Below are 21,965 nucleotides of genomic sequence, written 5' to 3'. Positions count from 1 at the left end.
GCTTCCCAAAAACACGTTCAAAAGTGAAAGAAAATCTCCTCGACCAACAAACACAAATTGGAGAATTCAAAGACTTTCCTCTCTTTCAATTCAATCAGACACGTGTTAAATCAATAAATAAACTAAAAACGTGACGTTTACTCGCTTCCGATCTCGCACATTCTATATTATATTACACACACAGCTCTTTTTTTTCCCCTTGACATGAAAAACACAAATGTAAGGCTGAAAGAAGAAAAAGAGCGCACACTCGTCTCGCCTCTTTCGCTCTGCGGCGGCCATCTTGTGCCCCCCATCTCGCCTTCATCATGCCCCCAACACTTAATTGTGTCCTGAGCTGTATTTTGTGTTGCATTATGCCGACAAATGCGTCTTTCCAAAAGTTACATTCGTTTTCTATCACAGGTGAAGAAATGCTCATTTAAATGCTTGTTTGTTCCTCGTTCTGAGCTGACGTCAGTAAATGTGCTTTTTTTTTGTCTGATCAAAGTACACAACGTGAATTAGCATAAAAATGAACTAAAAAAAGAAAACATCTTTTGCAAAAATCTTACCTTGCCCAATTTCACGTGATTTGTAATTAATATATATATATATATATATATATATATATATATATATATATATATATATATATATATATATATATATATATATATATAAAACTAACTTTGAGCAATTTGTGATTTTCTGATAGGATTTTTCAGGGATTTTCATAGTGTTATTTGAATCCGTGACAATTGTGAGGACATTATGGTAGTACGTATGTGCATATTTAAAGGAATTGACAGGAGTCTGACTTGTGCAAGCTTAACTTTTGAGCAACGTATTTCCAGTCTTATCTGAACCTGTGCACTATTTTTGTCGATGTTTTTAAGGCTACGGCCAACGACCAATTGAACGCAACTTCAAGATGACCTCTATAACCCCCGCTGGAGGTTTTTCCATCTCCACTCCACTTTACTCATCATCCTCGTCACTTCCTTTCTCTTCTTTTTCATTTAAGACATTTGTTGATTCCCGACACACACACGCGCACGCACGCACGCCGCTGGCTCACCGCCGTACTTTCCCCACGACCTTTCCCACCGAGCAAGAAAATAAAACACACTTATTGCTGCGTTTTCGGACTCTTCCCTCTGGTTCTAGAAAATATAAATGTTTATGTGTATTTATATATTATATATTTATATATTTATATATATACCGCTGGCTCTCCACCACTTGCCCTGTCGAGGCGGCGCACGAGAACGAAGTCACGATTGAAACAAGAAAGAAATAACACGAGTCACGCGAGAGAAGACGCTTCATTGGCTCGCCGGCCGTCCTGCGGTGGCGCGCGCACGCACACACGCACACATAGAAAGAAAGAGCGGTGTGGGCGGCACCAGCACAGCTCAATGCCAACAAGCAGGCCGACCCACAGAAGGGGGGCCGGCCGGCGCCGTTAGCTCCCCGCGCTGGTAGCCGAGGTTCAATCACGTGACCCCCATCGCTCATTTTCGCTTCTGCCCGGAGGGCCGACATGGAAAGCCATTTGAGCATTTATTCCGCACAAGTAGTTGACATCCATGTGCTACTTATACTACTCGGTAAGCACGGCATGTTAACTAGTCCACTATCATGTACTAGTAGTTGTCCCTACTCGTACTGTATGCTAAAGTCATCCTAAGAGCAAAATACTACATGGGTGCTTATCGAGAGTATGAAATAAATGCTGAAACAGATTTCCATGAGTATCCTGAAGAGAAAACATGATGCGTCCTACGCACACACACACACACACACACACACACACACACACACACACACACACACACGAGTTACGGCGCTAACGTGTTTACATTTGATCGCGTCAGCTCTACCGGTATCTTTTTCCGTTTGCGTATGTTTTCATTCGTCTTGTTTTATATGATGAGATTTTCCCTACTGTTCGAACAGGAGCCGCCGCTCCGCCATGCCGATCCATCACAAGATGCGCGGTGCCGAGCGGTCGTTGGAGACCGTCTTGCGGAGTCGAACGCCCCTCCTGATGGTGGTCAGCATGTCGCCGGAGGAGCCCCCTGCCTCCTCCAGGGCGTCGGCGCCGAGCCCCGTGGCGGCGGCGGCGCCCACTGCCGCCGCGGGGTCATCCGGGAGGGTCGGGAAAGGGAACTGCCCCTCCCCCAGGGCGTGCGCGCCGGCCACCAGCTCGCCAATCTTCTCCACCAGGCTGTGGCGGTTGGCGGCGATCATCTTTTCCTCATCGGAGCCCAGCCCGGCGGCTCCGCGTTGCTGGGCGTAGACCTCGAGAGCCGCCCCGGAGCCCCAGGCGGTGTTGGGGAGGCTAAGGCGCTTGGGCGACGCCTTCACGTAATCCAGCGCTCCCTGGGCGTCGTCCGCCACATAAACGCACTCCTCGCTGCCCACCCGGACCGGAACCCCTCCGGCGGCCCCGGGAGAGTGGGAGTCTCCGGGAATGGTGGGCGTCTTGACAGGCACGATGGGGGGTCGGATGGGAATGGGGCCGGCGCTGGAGAGGGTGCGTCTCACGCCCGGTTTGGTGGACGGCGTTCTACGGATGGTGGCGGTGCCGGGGGTGCCGGAGCCAGCGCCCGCCCCGGGGGTTAAGACGTGACCCCCGGGTCCCAGGACCCCGCTGGGCAGTCCGGCCGTGCTGGCGGGCCGCTTGGTCTGGATCATGCGCCGGTAATTCTGCGCAATGTTGGAGTGGCGAGGGATGGTGGACGACTTGTCAAAGTCCGTCTGAGCGTCCGGGCCTTCGGCGTCGCCGTTCACCGAGTAGCCGTCGTAATCGGAACCTGACGCGTGGCCACAAAGAAACATTTTCTTTTTAGCATATTTGGGATCTCGTCTTGTTTCTTATTTGAACTCGTGGCAGCGCTTTGGGGGCTTTTCATCAGGTTCTTTTTTTTCGGTGACGCTAATTCCAACAAAACATGGGCTGTACTTTTTGCGACATTTTCAACCAGGAGAGTTTTCTCACTTCAAATCTGTAGCTTAGCTTCATCGTTCTGAAAGATTCATTGAGAAGATTTTGAGGCCCACCCTGAGAGGGGATGGTGTCCTCGGAGCAGGAGGGGGTGGTGGTCTCGGTGCTGTATCCGCTGGAGTACTGCAGAGAGTCCCTGCTGCTCTTTTGCTGCTCCGTGCTCAGGCCTCGGGTCAGAACCATGGCCAGGTCGCTGGCGGCTGGAGACGCCTCGTCTCCGTACTGGGGAAGACATTTTTTCTTTGACATCTTCTGAATTTGAAACACTTCTCATATGAGACATATTGACCAGAACGCGGCAGAGGTTCTCAACGTTACCTTGGCAGCGGAGGACATTCGGGGCCTCTGGGCCTCGTCGGCGTGGGACGGGCCGGCGTAGCCTTGCGCACTGGGCGAGCCCTCGTTTTCCCGCAACCTATCCAGCGGCGGCTCCTTCCTCCTCTGGAGCGTGCTGGCGGCGGTCATGGCGGCGGCCACGGGCTGCTCGTAGGAACCTGCTTTGGACCAGTCCTAAAGAGTTTGGAGCGCGGTTATTTGCAGACAGGAAGACGGCAGGTCGCGTTACAGTCGGACTTTTCCGCTATCCGGCACAGCTCGCTCACTTCCCGCTTAGCTTTGGAACGTCCAGGCGGCGGGCTAAGGCTGCTTTCGCCCAAGCCGGAAGCCAACAATCGACTAACAAGCCAAACATGCACGTGAAAGCACCGTGAGGAAGCAAAATGAAGGTGTGAAAAAGAAAGCCATGGGAGAAACCAAGTTGCAGATGAGCAGGCGATGGGGGACAAACCTTCCAGGTGGGAACCTTGCAGGATGTGGGAGAAGAGGAGCAGGAGCCGGCGGAGGACCGGCTATAGGGTGAGGGCGCGGTGACAGGAAGTGAGGTGACAGAGTGAGGCCTGGGCGAGCCTGAGTGAGAGAGAGCGGGGCGGAAGGTAGCGAAGGACGAGCCAAACTGCGGGACGAGAGACAAGGTCATAGGTTCATCGGAAGAAGAAGGAGGGAGGTGGGGACGTCGCCCTCTAGCGGCGGGCGCCGGGCAGGACAAGCCAGGAGTGCCGTTCATGCAGCGCAATGAAGCAAAGTAGCGTCGACGTACTTTGTGTTGGCATGAGATGAGTTGGAGCCCATAAGCACATTCAAATTTAGTGTCTGGGTTTTTTTTCTCATTTTTAGTCCGCCCGTGAGGACTCACCGTGGTGGGCGAGTTGCACTCGCTGACCGACTGACACGTTTCGGAGGCCTCCGATGACGCCGAGCTGGACGACTTCTGCGGCGGGCGGGCGGGCGCATCAAAAAAGAACAATTGAGAACAGTGTTGATGTCAAGGCTCACTATTTTGCAGCTGAAAATGCCTTGTTGGAATCATGACGCTTGGAGGTCCCCACCTGACTGGTGATGTCGGAGGGCATGGGCGAGGGCGGCTTGGAGTAAATGTTGGCGTCCTGAGAAACGAAGCCCGAGTCGTGGGACGAGACGCTGCTGAGGCGGTGGGCGGCGATGCCCCCCGCCGCTCCCCCGGCCTGGCACGGCAGGCTGCTGCGGTAGCGATACGAGGACGCGGAAGAGGAGGTGGGTGAGTGGGGCAGCGAGCCCCCGCCGCCACTCGGGCCTCCACCGGACGAGCGGGAGGCGCTACTGTGGCCGCTGTTGACACTGCTGTGTGCGCGCATGTGTGCGTGACGGTGATTTTGACGATTGGCAAATGTGTGTGTGTGTGTGTGTGGAGGGAGGTTAGTCGGCGTTTAAGAAGCACGAGCCAGAAAGAGGGCAACAATACACACAAAGAGAGACACACACACACACACACACACAAGTGATGGAGAGAGAGGAAAGTTGTGTGGGCCAGTGTTTGTGTTTGATCGAACGTGGGAGGGGGGAGGAAGCGGGGAGAAAACGGGGGAGAGAATCAGATCAGGAGCATCAAGGTAACACACACACACACACAAGCTCACACTGGTCAACTTGACACGTATAAGGATGCCCAAAGTGACACTCGGAAAAAGTCAGATACACACTGACATGGATTGGCACAAACAATAATGCATTTGGACACACTTGAATAAGTGGAGTGACTGACACTTAAGCATACATGATGAGTCTGAAGTAACACACGTGGCACACACGCTTGGTCGCACGGCGTCTCTTTCGACAAATCAGGATTTTGCACCAGGTCCGATGCGACACGGCCGCCTCCCTCAGCAATGTCGAGTCAAAGCAAAACGCAACAAGAACCATGAAAGCCTTCCGTGTACCTGCACATGCTGCTTTTGCGGGAGCTGGAGCTGCTGGGCGAAGAGGGCGGAGTCTGATAGGACCAGCTGTAGTCGGAACCCTTGAGGTCCTTGATCACCTGAGGACACGCATGCGTTCAGGGCTCTCCAGCGGTGTGGGTGCGTGCGCGTGTGTGAGACCTGTTCACTGGCAGGCGGCAGCTTGTGCGGGTCCGTGGTGAGCACAGTGAGGTCGTCAATGATGGCCTGCAGGTGTGTGATCTCCCCCAACATGGCGATCTCGCCATTCTAACAACAAAAACACATGAACGCCGTCACGCAAAGACAGACAGGCACGTAGCGCCACGCACGAAAAGGCGTGACTGACCACAACTGGCTGCAAGAATGCGCTGAAGGTGCAAAATCGTCCCCGTTCCTCCACCAGGGCCCGCCGCACCGCCTGCTTCTCCATCTCCTCCATCAGCAGACACATGTCAGTCACGTCCTGCATGGCGCTGTCTAGCTGAGGCTGCAGGTCACCGCGCCCTGACCAACACAATTGCACAGATGGGCACCATTCTGACAAAAGTAGAAGCTTGTCGCCAACAGCAGAACCTCCAAAATGAAAATGCTTCTGCAGGGATTGTCCTTTCAATTCGGAAGCACTGTCGAGCCCCAACCGGCCCAAAAGCAAAACTGCTCTACATGCTGAGTGAGTAAAAATGGAGACAGGTTGTTACAAGACAGGCGAGATGCATGCAAAATGGGAAGGAGAGACGCTTAGTGGAAATACATCGAGTCAGATTGTGACTATGTGTCGTTAAAGGACATGGAAAAAGATCATAAGAGGGCCACACACTTACCCTGGATCTCTATTAGAGGCCAGCCAGAAGGGTGTGAGTGTGTTTGGGGGTCGGCAAAGTGGGAGAGAGAGACAAAGTCTCATTAAGTGTTAGTCAGCCAACATTACAAGTGAGAGAAGAACTGAGGAATAAAAGCATAAATAGACAACTTTTGAATTGTAAAGGTGACGTATTTTCGTATTTGGCTGGATTTGTGTTCTATCTGGCAACCCACAGAAGAAAACAAATTAGCGATGCGGAGACGCACCACCTCTGATGGCCACTAGGCGTCGCCATCCGGCTATATCTTCCACTCAAGACGTCACTGAGAACATCCCCGATGACTCACACAGCGTTTTAATTGAAAAAAAAAAAAAGACGTTGGCGCTCTTTCACTCATTCGTGACCATTACTATGAAAATAAAAAGGCTTTGTCTACATTTCCTATCATCCTGTTTGTTTGTAATTCAACATCATCCTTGCCATCTTTATATAAGTACTTTATTAACCCTGGAACTAAGCACATTTGTTTATTTCCCATCAACATTCCAATTCATCCAAATCCAATTCATTCTTGACAATTATTCAGGGAACTAATTCATGAAAGAAAGAAGTGAAACTCCCAAGTGACACGACCACGCTGCACTTGGCGCGACAACGTCTGTCTTGACATCCGTACGCCGATTAGCAATCTCTCCAATTCCTCTCGTGCAATCTCAATCTCACCTTTGCGAGCTTTCTTCTGGAGCTTCACGGTGTCCGACGACTTCTTCTTGATCTCGTGTCGCGACCGCTTGTACTCTGGCGAAGCCAACGTATGAATCGCATCCAATGAAGTTGAGAAGATTCAGAAATAGCAATACATAGGACAATGAATTGATGGTCAACGACTAACGACTCTCAGCATGCGTGGCCGAGGTCGCTGCGGCTTTTGGCACTTGGGAAACTTGATTGACTTTGTGCACGGTACCTTTGGCGTGGTCCTTGTCCAGCTGGTTGGCTGTCTTCTTCCAGTCCTCAATCTTGTCCTGCAGAGGCATGATGAGGCTCTCCATCAACGCACTGTCGGGAAAACAAAACTTTGGTCATCTGCAATATTGATCAAAGTGCTCAGGACTTGTAGTAGCCGTGCTCAGTACTGGTCGGGACAGGAAGTCGTCGAGCGGCTAACCAGCGGCTAAGGAGCTGACTGGTGGGCAGAGCTTACTTGGTGAACTGTCGGAGTTTCGCCTCGATGCTGCGATGCCTCATGCACATCCTGGTCAGAGCTGAGCCGATGTCTCTGGTGGCCCCTGGAGAAAGGAAGAGCATCACATCACAGACAAGTACACGATTGTACTCACTAGTAATTAGTTACGGTGCTGGTAGCAGTAGAAGGACACTATATTAACAGGCTTGATGAAAGCAAAACCGAGCCATTTTTACCACAGATGTCAATTACCGTATTGGCCCGAATATAAGACGACCCTGGTTATAAGACGACCCCAACTCTTTTTCAAGACTCGAGTTTGAAAGAAGAATTTTTGAACACCAAATTGAATTTTTATACAGAAAATAAGGACAGTACATTTGAAACAAATGATTATAACAATATCTTCGAGAGAAAAAGCATGTTATTTTGCCTCATTCAAAAACTCATGCAAAAACGGTCTATCACTTCTTAATATCTGAACATTTAAATACGTACACTAAAGTGCAATCACATTTGTAAATGAATGGCTTCTGCTTTTTGAAATAAACCTACAGTTTCTCCATTTTCTGTGATGTCTTCTCTTATTTTCTTCTCTTTTCTTTCTTACCGCAATTTTTTTTCTTCTTCATGCTACCGCTATTTTTATTCTTTGTGACAGCGGCTAACCTGCTAACATAAACACAAGTATCTATTTCTGGAGGCGGTGTGGAAAAAGTCAACCGGTTGTCCTTGAGTGATGGCCTGCGAGTGCGTGTGATTCCCAAACAAGGTGCTGCGCGTCCACAAAAAGACCCTGACAGGCCCGAGTCAGCACTAATGTTGCTGCTAATGTACACAGTGGAAAAAGTTGGGACTCAAGTGGGATTCCCTTGCCGGGAGCCCAAAGTCGGGTCGGAGGTTCGGGAGAGACGATGCAGTACGCGTTCATTGGGAACTTTTGACACCAATGTTTGCCAACTTGTCTTAAAACGGACGTGTGGGAGATGGATGTATTTTCCGGCAGGGGTCCATTTTTCGGGACAACGCCGACACTATTTTCAAAAGCCCAAATGTGGTCACCCTATTTTAGACGGACAAGACGGGCGAGAGCCTCCTCTGACCCTCTCATTGATGCTCTGTCTCAGCGTTGTTGGGATCTCCAGCAAAGCGCTCCATTCATCATGACCAAATTCCTCCCCTGCGCCTCCCGATCTGCCCGGCAACCGTTCAATAAAGAAGAGCTGCCACCACACACACATGAACACGCATAAGCATGCCAGTCAGGCCTGAGCAAGTATTTGGAATGGAACTAAATGTATAATGGTAAGGATGATTGATGATGATGATGGAAGCATCTTTTTAAAAATCAAAAAGAGAGGAGTGGTGAAGAGAAAAAGAAAAATGGAGAAAAGAAGGAGAAGCGGAAACCAGGCAGGAGGAAACGGGAAGGCTCGTCTCACGCATTTTAATGAGCTTGGGGGGGGGAACAAACTAAACAACAACAGCACTGCAGCTCCTGCGTGTTGCTTGCATACGTTTGATCTGGTTCTGGTTTATGATGGTCCTCTTCCTGTTTGGCTCCCATTAACATGCCTTTCAAAGTCAGCGGGAGATCAACAACAAGATGAGGAGATGCGCACAACCGCGCTCACATCTGGAATGCAGTGTGTGTGTGTGTGTGTGTATTATATTATCGCATTCTAATCGCCTTTGATGATCAGAGAGCGAGTGTAATTGAGTTGTAATGTAGATTCCAAATGTTTTTGAAGCACCAAAGCACAGCAGATCACGTTTTTAAAATGCTCTTTGGAGATAATGTGACCACCATCTTGGGGCAACAAGGAAGTTGGAAGTACGTCAAAGAAAGTTAAGGTGAGTCGTTTCGACAAAAGGTGCGCTTTGACGCAATTTGGAGGCATCCGCAGGCAATTGGAAAGTCTTGTCGGTCAATTGCTTATGCGTGGAGATTCATATCACTGCAGATAGAGAAATATTGACAAGCTATCTTGAGTTTTGTCAAGCCCTGGCCCAAGACGTCTAAATTGAGGCGTTACTTTTCGGGAATTGACTTTCCACCTCGTGACAGGTCATCAAAAATCAAGTTAAACATTCCACGAGAAAGACTTGTGTTGCTTCTATAACAATCAAATTCCACAGGATTTTTTATTTTATTTTTTTCATTCATTCTTTTAATATTTATCTTAAAAAAAAAACTTGGTCTTATTTCATATTGTCATTTAATCCTTATTTAATTCTAATCAGATTCATATTTTGCTCCTATGGTACTATTAATAGCTATTTAATTGTTATACATTTAGATTAGTTTGCGATATCTCTGGCGACTAATTCGTTTTGGTTTGTCGCGGTCGCAATTTTGGATGTAGGTCATTTTTATTTCGGGTTGGACGTAGTTTCTTTCCGCGAGGAAATGAGGAAACGTCAGAGTAAGTAAGGCCTCTGTTGCCATGGTTACACTTGTGCGTAACACTTCCATCCCACATGGTGACACAGCAGCAGCAGCAGCAGCAGCAGCAGCAGCGGCAGCAAGCAGGAGACAAAAGAAGCAGGCTGCTAAGCAGGAGCTAGCCGTGCTAACCCAACCCTAGCCACGCTAACGAGGCCGGCGACAATTATTCATAAGGCCCACATCCCAGACAGTTGCTGGGGGGGACGGGCGGACGGACGGACGGATGGACGGACCACTCGTTACTACCTCCACCGAGCACGGGATAGCGACAGCCAAGACGTATATCCTTGTTTGACGACACGCAAAGTCCACTCCACATTTCTAATAGCCAATAAATATAAAGGAGATTTTTTGAAGGCTGGGGTTGCTTTGACCTTGACCTGGACGTGTTATTCAGTCAGAAAGGTGTTTGGTTGCGTCACCATCTGACTCATATTGTAATTGATCAGGTCCTGATTTTAGAGCAATGCATCATTATTGCGGCACGAAACCCTTTGCGAGTGTCCTTTCGCTCTCTCACGCACACACACACTGACTTTAGTGTGAGGGGTCATGGTGCGGCCACTTCCTGTCACATTGCATTTCTCCAGCCAAGCAGCTATTGCCATAGCAACAAGAAAACCCACTCCCCCAAAAAACAACCCAGCATTTTCTCCCAAGTGCTGACAGAAGGCAAATCCAATTGTTATTTATTCAGCCTCTCTTCCATGCAAAGCGCGCTCAGCTAGTGCAACGACATTAGCATTGGTTGATTTTTACAGTAATTCAGATCATTGTGATCGTTTTGGTCATTGCGCAAACTTTTGTGATCTGGTGCCAATTGCAAACCATGCGAGCAATATGTGATGAAGTGCTTCCTCCAAGAGTGAAAATATTTGATTCTACTCATGGGTATTTGCTTTTTTTGTCCCGACAAACACCGGGCTCTACCTCTGCAGGTAGAAAACCATGGCACTTCGGTTGCCATGGAAACTCACGACCGGTCTTGAAAGATTCATCAGCTGTACTATTCAGACACCCGGGGGCAAAAATGCATCGTCTGACTCTGCACGCATACACTTGACATCTCACGCTCGGCTAACATCACATGCGCGGAGATGGCACGGCAACACGCCAAACGCATCTGCATGGAGCTGTCACGTGACAGACACACATGATCAAAGAGAAACGCACAAACCAAGAGCGAGAGCAAGGTTTTGACGCATTCATCGTCAAGAATGGCACGTTGCCGTGACAACTGCAATAATGACGACGTCGTCATCGCCATCCGGGCAGGCCGAGCGCCAGCCGGCGCTGAGTCACACACTGCGGTCTTCTAAATATAGCATTGTGGGTAACGTAGTCTGGGCCCGACACGACGTAGCCGCCGCTACCCGACGCTTTGCGTGACAAGAGAAAGGTTGGACTCCAAGAACGTGATTTTGAAGGCCGTCCCGGCCGGCCAACGCCGCTTGTCGGCGGGCTCAGAGGTCAAATCAGTGCACGTCCTGACGCTTCTCTTTACGTATCGCGGCCAGAATAAGAATTGAGTGCCATAATGTGAACAGACTCGGGTTAGCTCTCCATTTGCGCGCACGGGCATCGTCAGTCACGCAGCCTCATTGAAGACAAGTTGGCGTCGGAGAAGAACACCTCGCCGAGCTTTCCGCTTCCCATGCTCACCAAAGCCCCTTCGCTGTGTGCTCTCGTTTGTGTGTGTGTGTGGAACAGAGCACGTCTTGTTTGCTTGAGCTGCAGGACAATGCTGGATTGTGACATGAGGAAATGTCCTTCCAGAGATGCCAGCTACTAAGTGACTAGACTACCGTATTAGGGAGGGGGGGGGTCATTGGGAAGGGACGTGCCATTTTTAATGATTCAACTTTTTTGAATGTTAAATAATAAAAACATCCTTTTAAAAGATGCCCTCCCCCAGTGGACGGACAACCAATGCCTCCCCCACATAAAAAACAAAACAAAAAAAACTAGGTGGCAAGACCTTACTTACGTTAATCTGAAATTCTTTGCTGAACCCATTTCATTTTCTTGAACCTATCAATACTAAAATAATACAATATAACTTGAAATCCTTATTAATGGATATTATAATGAAACAAATAAGCAACGTGAATGACAAATGATAGTTAAATACATTTATAAATATGTAAGTAAAAATTGCATTGCACTCAAAATACGAATCATTATAAGGAAATGGGAGCAACAATCAATAAAAAAAAAATCAATGATAATAGAAAAATAGTTTAAATGTAAAAATGATATCTTTTTAGATAATAATAATAAAACTGCATTAATTGAACTCCAAATGAAATTGCGGAGTCCATCTGAATGCCCTTCGCTGACCAAAACAGCAGCACCAGTGGTAGCACAGTCTCTCATACAAGGTTATACATGATTAAAATGAAATACTTTGCAATTTTAAAAGAATCAAAACAATAAAAAAAATCAAATTCAAACCAAATAAAAACGATTTAAAGCGCATAATAACAAATATCCCAGCGACGTTCTTCTCACTGCACACAAAGACGTCATCCCTGAGCCCTTTGCTAACCAAAACAGCAGCATCCACAGAAACAACCAGTTGTCTTCACACACTGGCGTCCAAACAGCTGACTCCGACAACGGAGGGAGGATCTTAAGTCTTTCCTGCTCTGCTCTCAGCAACAAGGCTATTTTTTTCCTCACTTCACTTGTTGCCTGGCAACCGCACTGGCACACGTGACCTAGCCCGCGTGTGATTGGCCCAGGCGTGTATGCGTGTGAACGTTGTACTACATTCACACCATTCACACCAACCATCACCGAGCAGGACACGTTTTTTTTTTTTTCTTTTTTGCTTGTTCAGACTTTACTTAACTGCTATGGGTAAATTGACCTCACCGATTAGTCCTGAAGCTCAATATGCAATGATCTGAAGACTGGAACGTAGCATTAGCAACGAAGCAACCTTTTGTGACAATAAACCCAAAATAACTTCTCCATTTCAACGTGATAAAATGTAACAAGCGTAAAATGTTGCATGATGCAACAAGTGCAAGATGGACCAAGCAGCAATTAATGATTGATGTTGATTGTTTTTATCTTGAAATTCGTTTAAACTTCAGACGTTCAAGTAACAGCACTTGATGGTTTTGAATGAGCGTGATGATGTTGCAAATTTCAGCCGTCAGCTACGAAACCAACTAAACTCCATGTCGGACGGCTTAGGATAAAATTGCCATCGAGGAAACAATTCAAGGGAGAAAAGCAAAACCAAGTAAATGCTACACAAAAAGATGCACCCGCAAATTCTGGCTCCCTTTCGGGTTCCTACCTCTCGTGTTGGTCGCCATGTCCGCTACCTTCTGGAAAGCATCCAGGAAGGCCACCGCCGCCAAAACCGTAGTTCTACAAAAAGACGTCACGGCACAAATGCAAAATTCGTCCCATTTGAATTTGGACAGTCGCGATTTAATTAACGTGACCCGACTAGTCAACTCACCTGAGCTGGGAATGAAGCTTGGTGGCCTTTGCGCTAAAGTCCTCCCACACTGGATAGGAGCACTGGTAACACACAAACGGTGGCACACATTAATATAATGCATGACACAGTTGTTTGTAAAAATATATTGAATCAAAATTTTTGTTTTGTCATTGTGAAGCCTTCCAATCCCATAATATCCTCCTTCAATTCCCATCTCCCCCCCACACACAGACACAGACACACAACGGCATCAAAGCATTGCAAATGAAATTCCACCCGCCACCCTCTGCTGCCCCCCCAAACTGCATCCCAGATTATATTACACTTGATCCACGCTGACCTCCGAACCCCAATAAAACGCCTGCAAATTGACTGTGCGTATCAGATGGTGTCATCAACCTGGCGAGACCTCCAAATTAGGAAAAGAACAAACGGGGAACGTGAACAAAGGCCATGTGAAAGAGTGGGGGGCGGGGCTATCATTAGGGATGTCACCAACAGCAAAAGACTAATCTGGTCCGTTTGATGTGGCATCATTTGGGTTGGAATTGTAGTGAGGACTCGAAATGTGTCTTTTCCCAAAAGAGCCACACTTTAGCCCGTGGAGGGTTTGAACAATAGGTTTCATCAGCCATACTTTTCTCGGTAAAATGTTTTACGAGCACACTTAAAGATGTCATCTTCCTCCTCGTCCTCCTTATCTTCAGCTCGTTAAAATGTTTGGCTCATTAAGGACAGGGGATGCTGGGAGGCAGCCAAGATGGCCTCTTCTCCCCCCCCCCCCCCCCCAGGCTGCCTTTGTGAGGCCTGTCAAAGGTTTTCTCGTCACACGGGGGCTCAATATTCCTCTTGTTTGTCTCCACCGGCGAAAAAATTCGGGAACAATGTCTGTTAGCTTAGCACGATAGCTTAAATTCAAAACCGTTTACGAATTCTGCAGAAATAGCGAAGCAACAATACGTGAATGCTAATGCTAACGAGGAGAGTCACGGTTGGTACAGACGCGCTATTTATTTCTGGACTTTGATTCACTTCAAAGTCAACTTGCTAAATGCTAACACATAAGGGGGAAAGCTATAGACAGGCTAACTGATAGCTAGTTCATTTCGGGTCAAATTAGTACATCACGACGCGTCGGCGTAAAGCCGTTTGTCCATGCGAGAATCAAATGAACAGATGACGGTCGGTCTCTCCTCCCCGTGTGACTGCAAAAACAGTTCGAGTCGAAATGTTAGATGAAAAAGGATCAAATATAAAAGCTGTGAAATGACTTTCTTTTAAAACATGTGAATTGATGCGATTAGACCATGAAAAAAAAAAAAAACGGGGCTAATCCCTCCGTTCCTCTCCATGTCTCTCGGTGGCTCTTTTCTGGATTTCCTCTGTTTGGCTTGCCGGCCGCCGGCCAAACAAAAGAGACAAAAGAGATGTTAAGCTCCTCGTCCGCAGCGAGACGCCGGCGGCCCGACCCGCGCCGGCTCCGACATACGGCACGGCACGGAGAGCAAAGATTCAAGGTCAACTTGCGACAAAAAGTCGCAAAATGGAAGAACAGCCAATCACGTGGAATGGACAAAAAAAAAAAAAAATGGACAATGTGTTCTTCAAGATGGTTTCCCTAGCTAAGCATCCAAAAGAGAGGCGCTAAGTTTCTTTAGCCAACAGAAGTTGAATAAGGTCAAAGGTCTGATGGGGTTCTAGTCGCCACTTGAGCGCAAGATGATGTCATTCATGTTCTTCCATATTCCATTGGTACAATTTGTGACTTGGGAGATATTTCACCTGATTCTGGTTTAGCACTCCACCCGAATCTGGTCAGCACTCGACCAGTTCGACTTCGGCCATCTCTCCATCCACATTGCTCTGATTTTCCGCTTTCATCGAGACAGCGCTTTCTCTTCGAGCCCTTTCTTTTTTTTTTATGGTCACACAGGCACTCACAGTAAGAGACAGAGAGAAGAAACAGGCCCGTCCTTCATGTCCCCAAACGGAATAATCCAGCAGAATACTGCCTCCATTTTGCTCGGCCTTTTGTGTGGTGAAATCAGACATTGGCTGAATCACTTGTGTTCTTGTTTTGCCTGGCTTGATGGCACCGAGCGTCCGTATTGTCGCTTTCGTGCAGCTGCACTGAGCGGCCATGCATCCGGATGACCAATGAAGGTCAGGCACTAACATGTCAACACCCGCACCAGATTCAGAAGATGCTTTTTGCCCGTCCGAGCAAAACTAGTGATTTTCATGTGTGGCCGATCCCTGATTCTAGTCATGCACTTGCTTTTTTGGAGTCTGAGCTCCGTCCTGCCACCTGCCCTCGTCATCACGGGACAATCCCGCAGTAGATGGAGGTTGGCTTTGGATGAGTCATCTCGCTGCATTATTGTCTATTGGGCCATTTCATTTGACAAATACAGAAGAGCTCTTGAATAAGATCCATGGAAATTACTTATTTATTCTTCCATGGCATTGGCCCACTGACCGTGACCCCGTGAGTAGGTAAGTGTATGTGTGTGCGTGCCAGTGTGTGCAGATATAGCCCAGCCAGGGTTACATTGTGCCATTCTAAACACGCATAGGAGATATACACACACACACACACACACACACACACTCACACACACATACACATATATATACTTAATAAAAAAAGTAGCAGGCACAAAAAGAAGCAAACTACTTTGCATGTTTGCCACACACACACATGCGCGCACACACACACACACACACACACACACCCTATCTGGGTGGAGTGTGTGTGCCGACAGCAAAGAGGAAGGGAGGATTGAGATGAGGAAGTAAAAGCGCAGGCATGTTTTGAAGACACTTTGGACATCCAAGCTGCTGACGTGACAATGTGTACTTGGATGAGTGGGAGGGGGGGGGGGTTGTTCGGGGGTCAACACGCTCATTAACATGCGAAAATGAATCTGTTTCACAGTCAAAGTAGGGTCAAGGAAGCTGTGATAATTGCATGCACCACCGACGCCAGGTTGCAATTTGGATTCCAACATTATTTCTAATATTTATTGTTCTTCATTTGATATAAAAACAATGATTTCATTTTCAATTTTTATTTCATTTGTATGTCAATGTCAGTCACAGGCCAAAGTTTATTTAGGAACTAACATGAAGTCAAAGTACTCCACCTCATTTGTGAGCTATAGGATTCAATAAAAAGGAAAGGCCCCTCAATTCAAGGTGAGCCTTCTGTTTCGCTTGCCCAACGAGGTGCAGCGATGGAGATGCTGTGTCACAGGTGTCCATGTTGCCAGGCAACCAGGCCACCAATGACTGCTCAAAATGGGCGCAGCAGGAGGATGAGGAGGCAGCTTTCACCTTCACTGCCAGTCGGCGGGACTCGCTCCAAAGTGTCACCATGACGACCAGCTCTCGTGCATACAGAGAGGGCCTTTTGGATTTTTGTATGGAATACATTGGAAGTTACATCCTAAGAAACTGGAAGGAGCTCGCAGTTCAAAATGAAGACACTGGCTAGGACCTGCTGTTAGCCACGGCTCACGCCCGGAGCCTCACACGCAGACGAAGGTGCCGAGGCGACCGCGGCTCCTGATGTCACTCACTCAAAGGCAATTTTGGACATTTTCTCAAACCAGTTTTATTTCTTGTTCCATTCCGATACAATGTTTCCGCATGATTGGTGAGAAATAAAACTCAACGGTCAAGTTGGCGCTGTCGTTATGGATCCAATTGGACAAGATCAGCAATGAATGTCTGTCATCTGTGTGGCATCACCTCCATCCTGTTCTCGTTGTGTGGGCCTTTGCCGCTAGTTCATGGCTGACCTTTACAAGCATCTGTTTCCTTTTTTCAGGGGGAGCGTGGCAAAGTTGTTTTGGAAAACTTGCTTCGTTCGGACTCCATTCCTGACTTGCTCAAGTTGACTGGCTTGATTTCGGGGAGTTAACATTTTGGACTTCTGACAACGCTGACTGATGTAGCTTGTTAGCTGTCAGGCTAAAGCGCTACGATATAAATGAGCACATCGATTCATAGTCACATTTGCCATTCCAAAGTCACTTCAACGGCAAATGTCTCCAAGTAGAGTTCAGAGGGCATCGGGGTGCATGCGAAGATGCGCTCGCAGCGGCGCTCACTTTGACACGGATTCAGTGCGAGCATGCTAGCGAGCAAAAATCACCTATCACCTTTCACGACTTGGATTCCTTTCATTGGATCAGTGAAGACCTACAGTAAGTACTTGAGTGCTTTTGGCGAAATCCAAGACGCATAATGGACCCATTGCCAGGCCACGTCGGGACAAACAGAGACAAACAACAAAACGTTGTTGAGATTCGAACCCAGAACTCCAGAACTGTGAGACAGCTGCGGTCAACACCGTGCCGTTCATGTCCTCGTTCGGGTCAGGACCAAGAGTTTGACTGACAATCACAAAGCCAGAGGCAGCTTTCACTCGAGTCGGTCATAATATTAGGTACACCTCCGCCCCTAGGGCGATGCAAGAAATTTCAAAAAATGGTTTGTCTCTCACGATAAGCTATTGATGCGGTGTGCTTTTTGTATTGTCAAGTAGCTGCGTGGGAGAGCACCAAAAATATTAGCAACAGCAGTCTCTCAACCACAATAATAAACGTATTGTGAAATGCAGACCGTAAGCAAACGTCATCAAAAAAAAGAAATAAAAAGAAATCACGATAAGATGCTAGGAATTGATCATTCCGCGCAGACACACAAAGAGGATGCAGAGGAATGACACACTCGCAGCCTCTCAGACGGGGGGGGGGGGCTTCTACTGATGTCGTGCACCCATGACGGTAAATCAATAAGGTTGCAGAATGAATGAATGAATGAATGAATGAATGAATGAATGAATGAATGAACGAACCAATAAGGAGCCGTCTTTCTTGCATTACGTGATGATGCACATTAAAAAAGGACGTCCGATAATGGATGCAGGAAGGCGAGGGAGGGGGGGGGGGCACGGACAGACGTGCGCAGCATGGATGGATGGATGGATGAGGAAAAGGATGGAGGAAGGATCTACAAAAACGGTCATCTCATAACACGTACATAAAAAAATATAAGGTATCATTTGGAGCTTGGATTCAGCTCAAGGTTCTCCCCGGGGATGAGGAGGGAAGGGGGGGAGGGGGGGGGCGAAGGGGGTACATGTGTCGCACGGAACACACACGCACGCATGCACACTCACACACTTAGTATTTACCTTCATGTCGTTGACAATGGCCTGGAAAAGACCCCCAAGGGCCCCGCATTCCTTCTCCACAGCCTCCATATTGGCCAAGTCCACCATTCACACACACGCACGCGCGCGCGCCCCGACAGCGCGCGACCAAATATATGAAAATACAAAAACAGGGGGAAAAAAAAAGATATTTCCAAGGAGATCTTCGCTCCGGCTTTCTCCGTCGAGGAGCGACACACGCAGGGAAAGAAGATGAGGAAGAAGACCGACGTGACGACGAAGGATGCGCTCGCTCGCTCTCTCGCTCTCTCTCTCTCGCTCTCTTTCTATCTAACGTTCGCTCTCTCTCACTGTCTCTTTCCCTCGCTCTCTCGCTCTCTCTTGCTCTTTCTCTGTCTCTTGGCGTTCACACGGTACCTGGACGCGCACGCGTATTGGCGCAATGTGGATTCGTGGAAACCCAACCGGCCGCGCGGACGCGCGGCAGACAGATAGCGATGGAAAAGCGGCGTGCGCGTGACCATGCGCGTGCGCCTACTATGTGCAGACGCGGGATGCAATTGGTCGCAGAGGTGGGGGGGGGGGGGGGGGGGGCAGAATTTGCCTTTGGTGAAATCTCAGATGATGACCTCTGAATTTTAGGACTGTTGCTTGAGGAAGTGAGAGAAATTAAGCAAGATCCACCCACCCATCCATCCATCCATCCATCCATCCATCCATCCATCGAGTGAAGGAGCAGCAGGAATTTCTGGCAAGAATTGTCTGGTTAGCGCACATGACAACAATCGCCCGTCTTTGTCGTATGTCCGGGCAAGAGAAATTGTGAGAATTCCAAAAGGTACGAATGCAACCAAGCTCATCAAGAAAAAATGAATTATGAAAAATGAAGTCGTGTTTGCTGCACCAACTTTCCTGGGCTGGCTGGTCTCTCTGATAGTGTCTGCTGATTCTTGGTGTGTTGGCATCACTTCCTTCCTGCGTGTCTGTGTGCTGAGTCAGCACTCTTCCAGTCAAGTGTCCGCAAAGGAGGGGAGGAACCCTTAAGAGAGCCCACGACAAGAACATGTCTGATAATAACATTGGCTGGGATGGTGTGTGTGTGTGTGTGTGTGGGGAGGGGGCCCTAATTTTCCTGACCTCACCCATTCAGCACCCTTCCTCCCACCCCTCCTTCTCATCCTGGTGGTGGTGTATACGAGAGCAAAATGTAGGTCTGCGCTCGCCTACAGCCATCAGCAACAATCAGTTCTGCCCCACTTACTGACGCACAACCAAAACACACGCACTCACGTCACAACACACACCGAGATGCACACAATATGGTGCCAAATGTACTGGCGCGCACACATTGAAATGTGACGGGCGAGATATTTGCAAACGTTTCAAGCTGATCGTGTTCACGCTTTGAACAGGAAGTCATTGGGCGTCTTGATTACAGCTTTTGTAATTACAAACGACAAACATTCCGTTCTTTTCCACAAAGGTCAAATGAATTCAAGGCCACCGATTGAATTGATTTTTTTCGCGAGCAAGCAAGAAACACAAACAAGTCCTTGGTGTTTCAAGTTCCCATCATTCTCGCAATGAACGTTCCTGTTTGTGTTTACAGTCGACATCATTGTCGGTAAGCGTGCTAATTGTGTTTATTGAGCGTGGATGACGTGGGGATCGGAGGACAAACAGAGGCTAGGGAGCATCCACCCGCATGGATATTATTTCCACGGGAAATTATTCAAGCGACGGCGTCGACCTGCTCATCTTTACGAGATAGACGTCGTCCCGCGAGAGGGTAAATGGGAATATTTCACACTCGGCCGGGCTAGCGTGAGCTGCGTCCCGGGGGAGCTGATTAGTGGTACATTTGCCAGGCGTCCCACCCAACCCCCCCGCCCGCCCGCCTGCCTTCATAGTGCCAACACAAAAGCCTTCTTGGCCACATTTCATGCCGGGTTTCCCTCACTATTGTCAAACCAAGGCACAGTCATTGAGATGGCTCGAAATGCTAGCACTCCCTTACAGCTCAATAAAAACAAAACAATGAGATTTTTTTTTTTTTTAATGAGGGAACAAAACACTACACCGATGTACTTGATAGAAAATAAACATCACGAAAGCCAGTGTAAACCGTTTGTGTATCATGATTTCATGCTACAATGCCCCAGGGACACTGCGGTCCTTCTGGTGTGTGTCTTGGCCACTAGATGGCAGTATAATAGGTCTAAGACGAATAGAAGGGTTTCATAACTAAGAAGTTGGGAAAAAAGCGAAAAGAGGTTGCAGACAGTGCAGCGTGCGCGCCGTAGCAATTGTGCAAAAGTGTTCCACTTGGCCCAGATATGTACTAGCGGAGACCGCAGACAGCAGCGCAATCAGAAGAAGACGTGGAACGACTGCAGTCATCCACATCAAACTGAATCAAGGAAGAAGAAGAAAAAAACATACATTGACCCAGAGAGAAAAGCTGACAGAAAATTGATGAGTGGAGGATGCAGAGGGGGGGGGGGGGGGGGGGCTGTGCGTCTGCTCTTGATTCCATTTAAACTGAAGAAAAACATTTGTTTTTGTCTTCTCTCTTTTCTGCCTTGCGGAGATTCTTCCAATCTCTCTGCCAAGCAGCTGAGACACTTCAAGCTGAGCGGCCACTTCCTCTTTTGGTGCTGTTGATCCAATTGTTCGCTGAATGATGAAGGCGATTGTTCCTATACCGGGTCATCTTCAATAAATGATTGTTGTGTGTTTTATCCTCTGTTTCCTCGATGAGGAAAAAAAGCAAGTTGTGCAAAAATGACGGCAAAGTTGGACATATGGAAGCGCATTGTAAAGTTAACAAAAGGTCACGATGGTTCTAGTGCATTGACCCCGTGTGTTGCAAACGTTACTAGTGGCTCGCTGGCTCCCTCTGCTGGTAATCTATTTAAATATTCGATGCGGCTAAGCGGCTAAAATGACGCAATTAAAGTAGAATTATTTTAGAACATGCAAATATGAAGTATAAGAAAAAAATGCACAATTTCATCTCATGACTATCACATTTCTATTAAAAACAAACCAATCCAACTAAAACATATTATTGCTTGGTCAAGAAATTACGATCATTTTAATTCCTTTTGCAGTGCAGCAAAAGAACGTTTGTTGGCGAATGGTAGTGTCACTAAATGAAATTAACAATAGTTGTCTATCTTCGACATAATAAAGAGAGGCATTTCTTGTGTTTGTTGTTTTTAATCAAATAATAAATAAATAAAAATAATTGAGTATGAAACGTCGAACTGCAGAGAATTATCCTTAGCAGCTTTATGCATGTATGTAGATATTGAAATTGCTTTTAAAGAACTACGATTAATACAACATGTATGCTACAAAAGTCGACTTTGTGTTTTTTTTACACATGGCCCAGCCTGTTTATAGATTTCTATATTTTCTCTTACGTGCAGCCAGCCTATTATCCACGAGTTAAACTCGTCATTTTGTAAACAACTGGTCATGTAACCTGCCTGTTGTTTGTTCATGCGAGCTGAGCCATTCAAGCAGGAGAAAATTGGTCAGGCGCGGATGGCTTCAGCGACTCTCAGCCAATCAGCGCAAAGACTCCCCGAGCGGTCCCGCCTTTTCGCCCCTTCTCAACCACCCATTGGCTAATA

General features: G+C 47.7%; 1 protein-coding gene across 3 annotated transcripts; it reads right to left on the bottom strand.

Moving 5' to 3' along the window:
* Positions 1 to 657: 657 nt before the first annotated feature.
* Positions 658 to 18,882, bottom strand: mtss1lb (MTSS I-BAR domain containing 2b). 3 transcript variants are annotated; one of them, XM_061276513.1, is made up of 15 exons: positions 18,346 to 18,882; positions 13,161 to 13,222; positions 12,993 to 13,066; positions 7,252 to 7,336; positions 7,015 to 7,106; positions 6,771 to 6,845; positions 5,591 to 5,748; positions 5,404 to 5,511; positions 5,245 to 5,342; positions 4,378 to 4,648; positions 4,185 to 4,259; positions 3,780 to 3,944; positions 3,311 to 3,502; positions 3,049 to 3,214; positions 658 to 2,801 (listed from the first exon to the last, which is right to left on the bottom strand). In XM_061276513.1, the coding sequence occupies exons 1-15, from the start codon at positions 18,430 to 18,432 to the stop codon at positions 1,969 to 1,971; spliced, it is 2,541 nt and encodes an 846-aa protein (XP_061132497.1). In that variant the 5' UTR covers positions 18,433 to 18,882; the 3' UTR covers positions 658 to 1,968. The 3 variants fall into 3 exon arrangements, with proteins under 3 accessions (XP_061132497.1, XP_061132496.1, XP_061132495.1); XM_061276512.1 differs by lacking the exon at positions 3,780 to 3,944 and having other exon boundaries at positions 4,378 to 4,528; positions 18,346 to 18,879; XM_061276511.1 differs by lacking the exon at positions 3,780 to 3,944 and having other exon boundaries at positions 18,346 to 18,878.
* Positions 18,883 to 21,965: the final 3,083 nt, after the last annotated feature.

Source organism: Syngnathus typhle, linkage group LG4 (genome assembly GCF_033458585.1).
Source record: "Syngnathus typhle isolate RoL2023-S1 ecotype Sweden linkage group LG4, RoL_Styp_1.0, whole genome shotgun sequence".
In the NCBI taxonomy this organism is placed as follows: Eukaryota; Metazoa; Chordata; class Actinopteri; order Syngnathiformes; family Syngnathidae; genus Syngnathus; species Syngnathus typhle.
The sequence above is the reverse complement of the archived record's forward strand: the minus strand, read 5'-3'. Positions and strand labels throughout refer to the sequence as shown.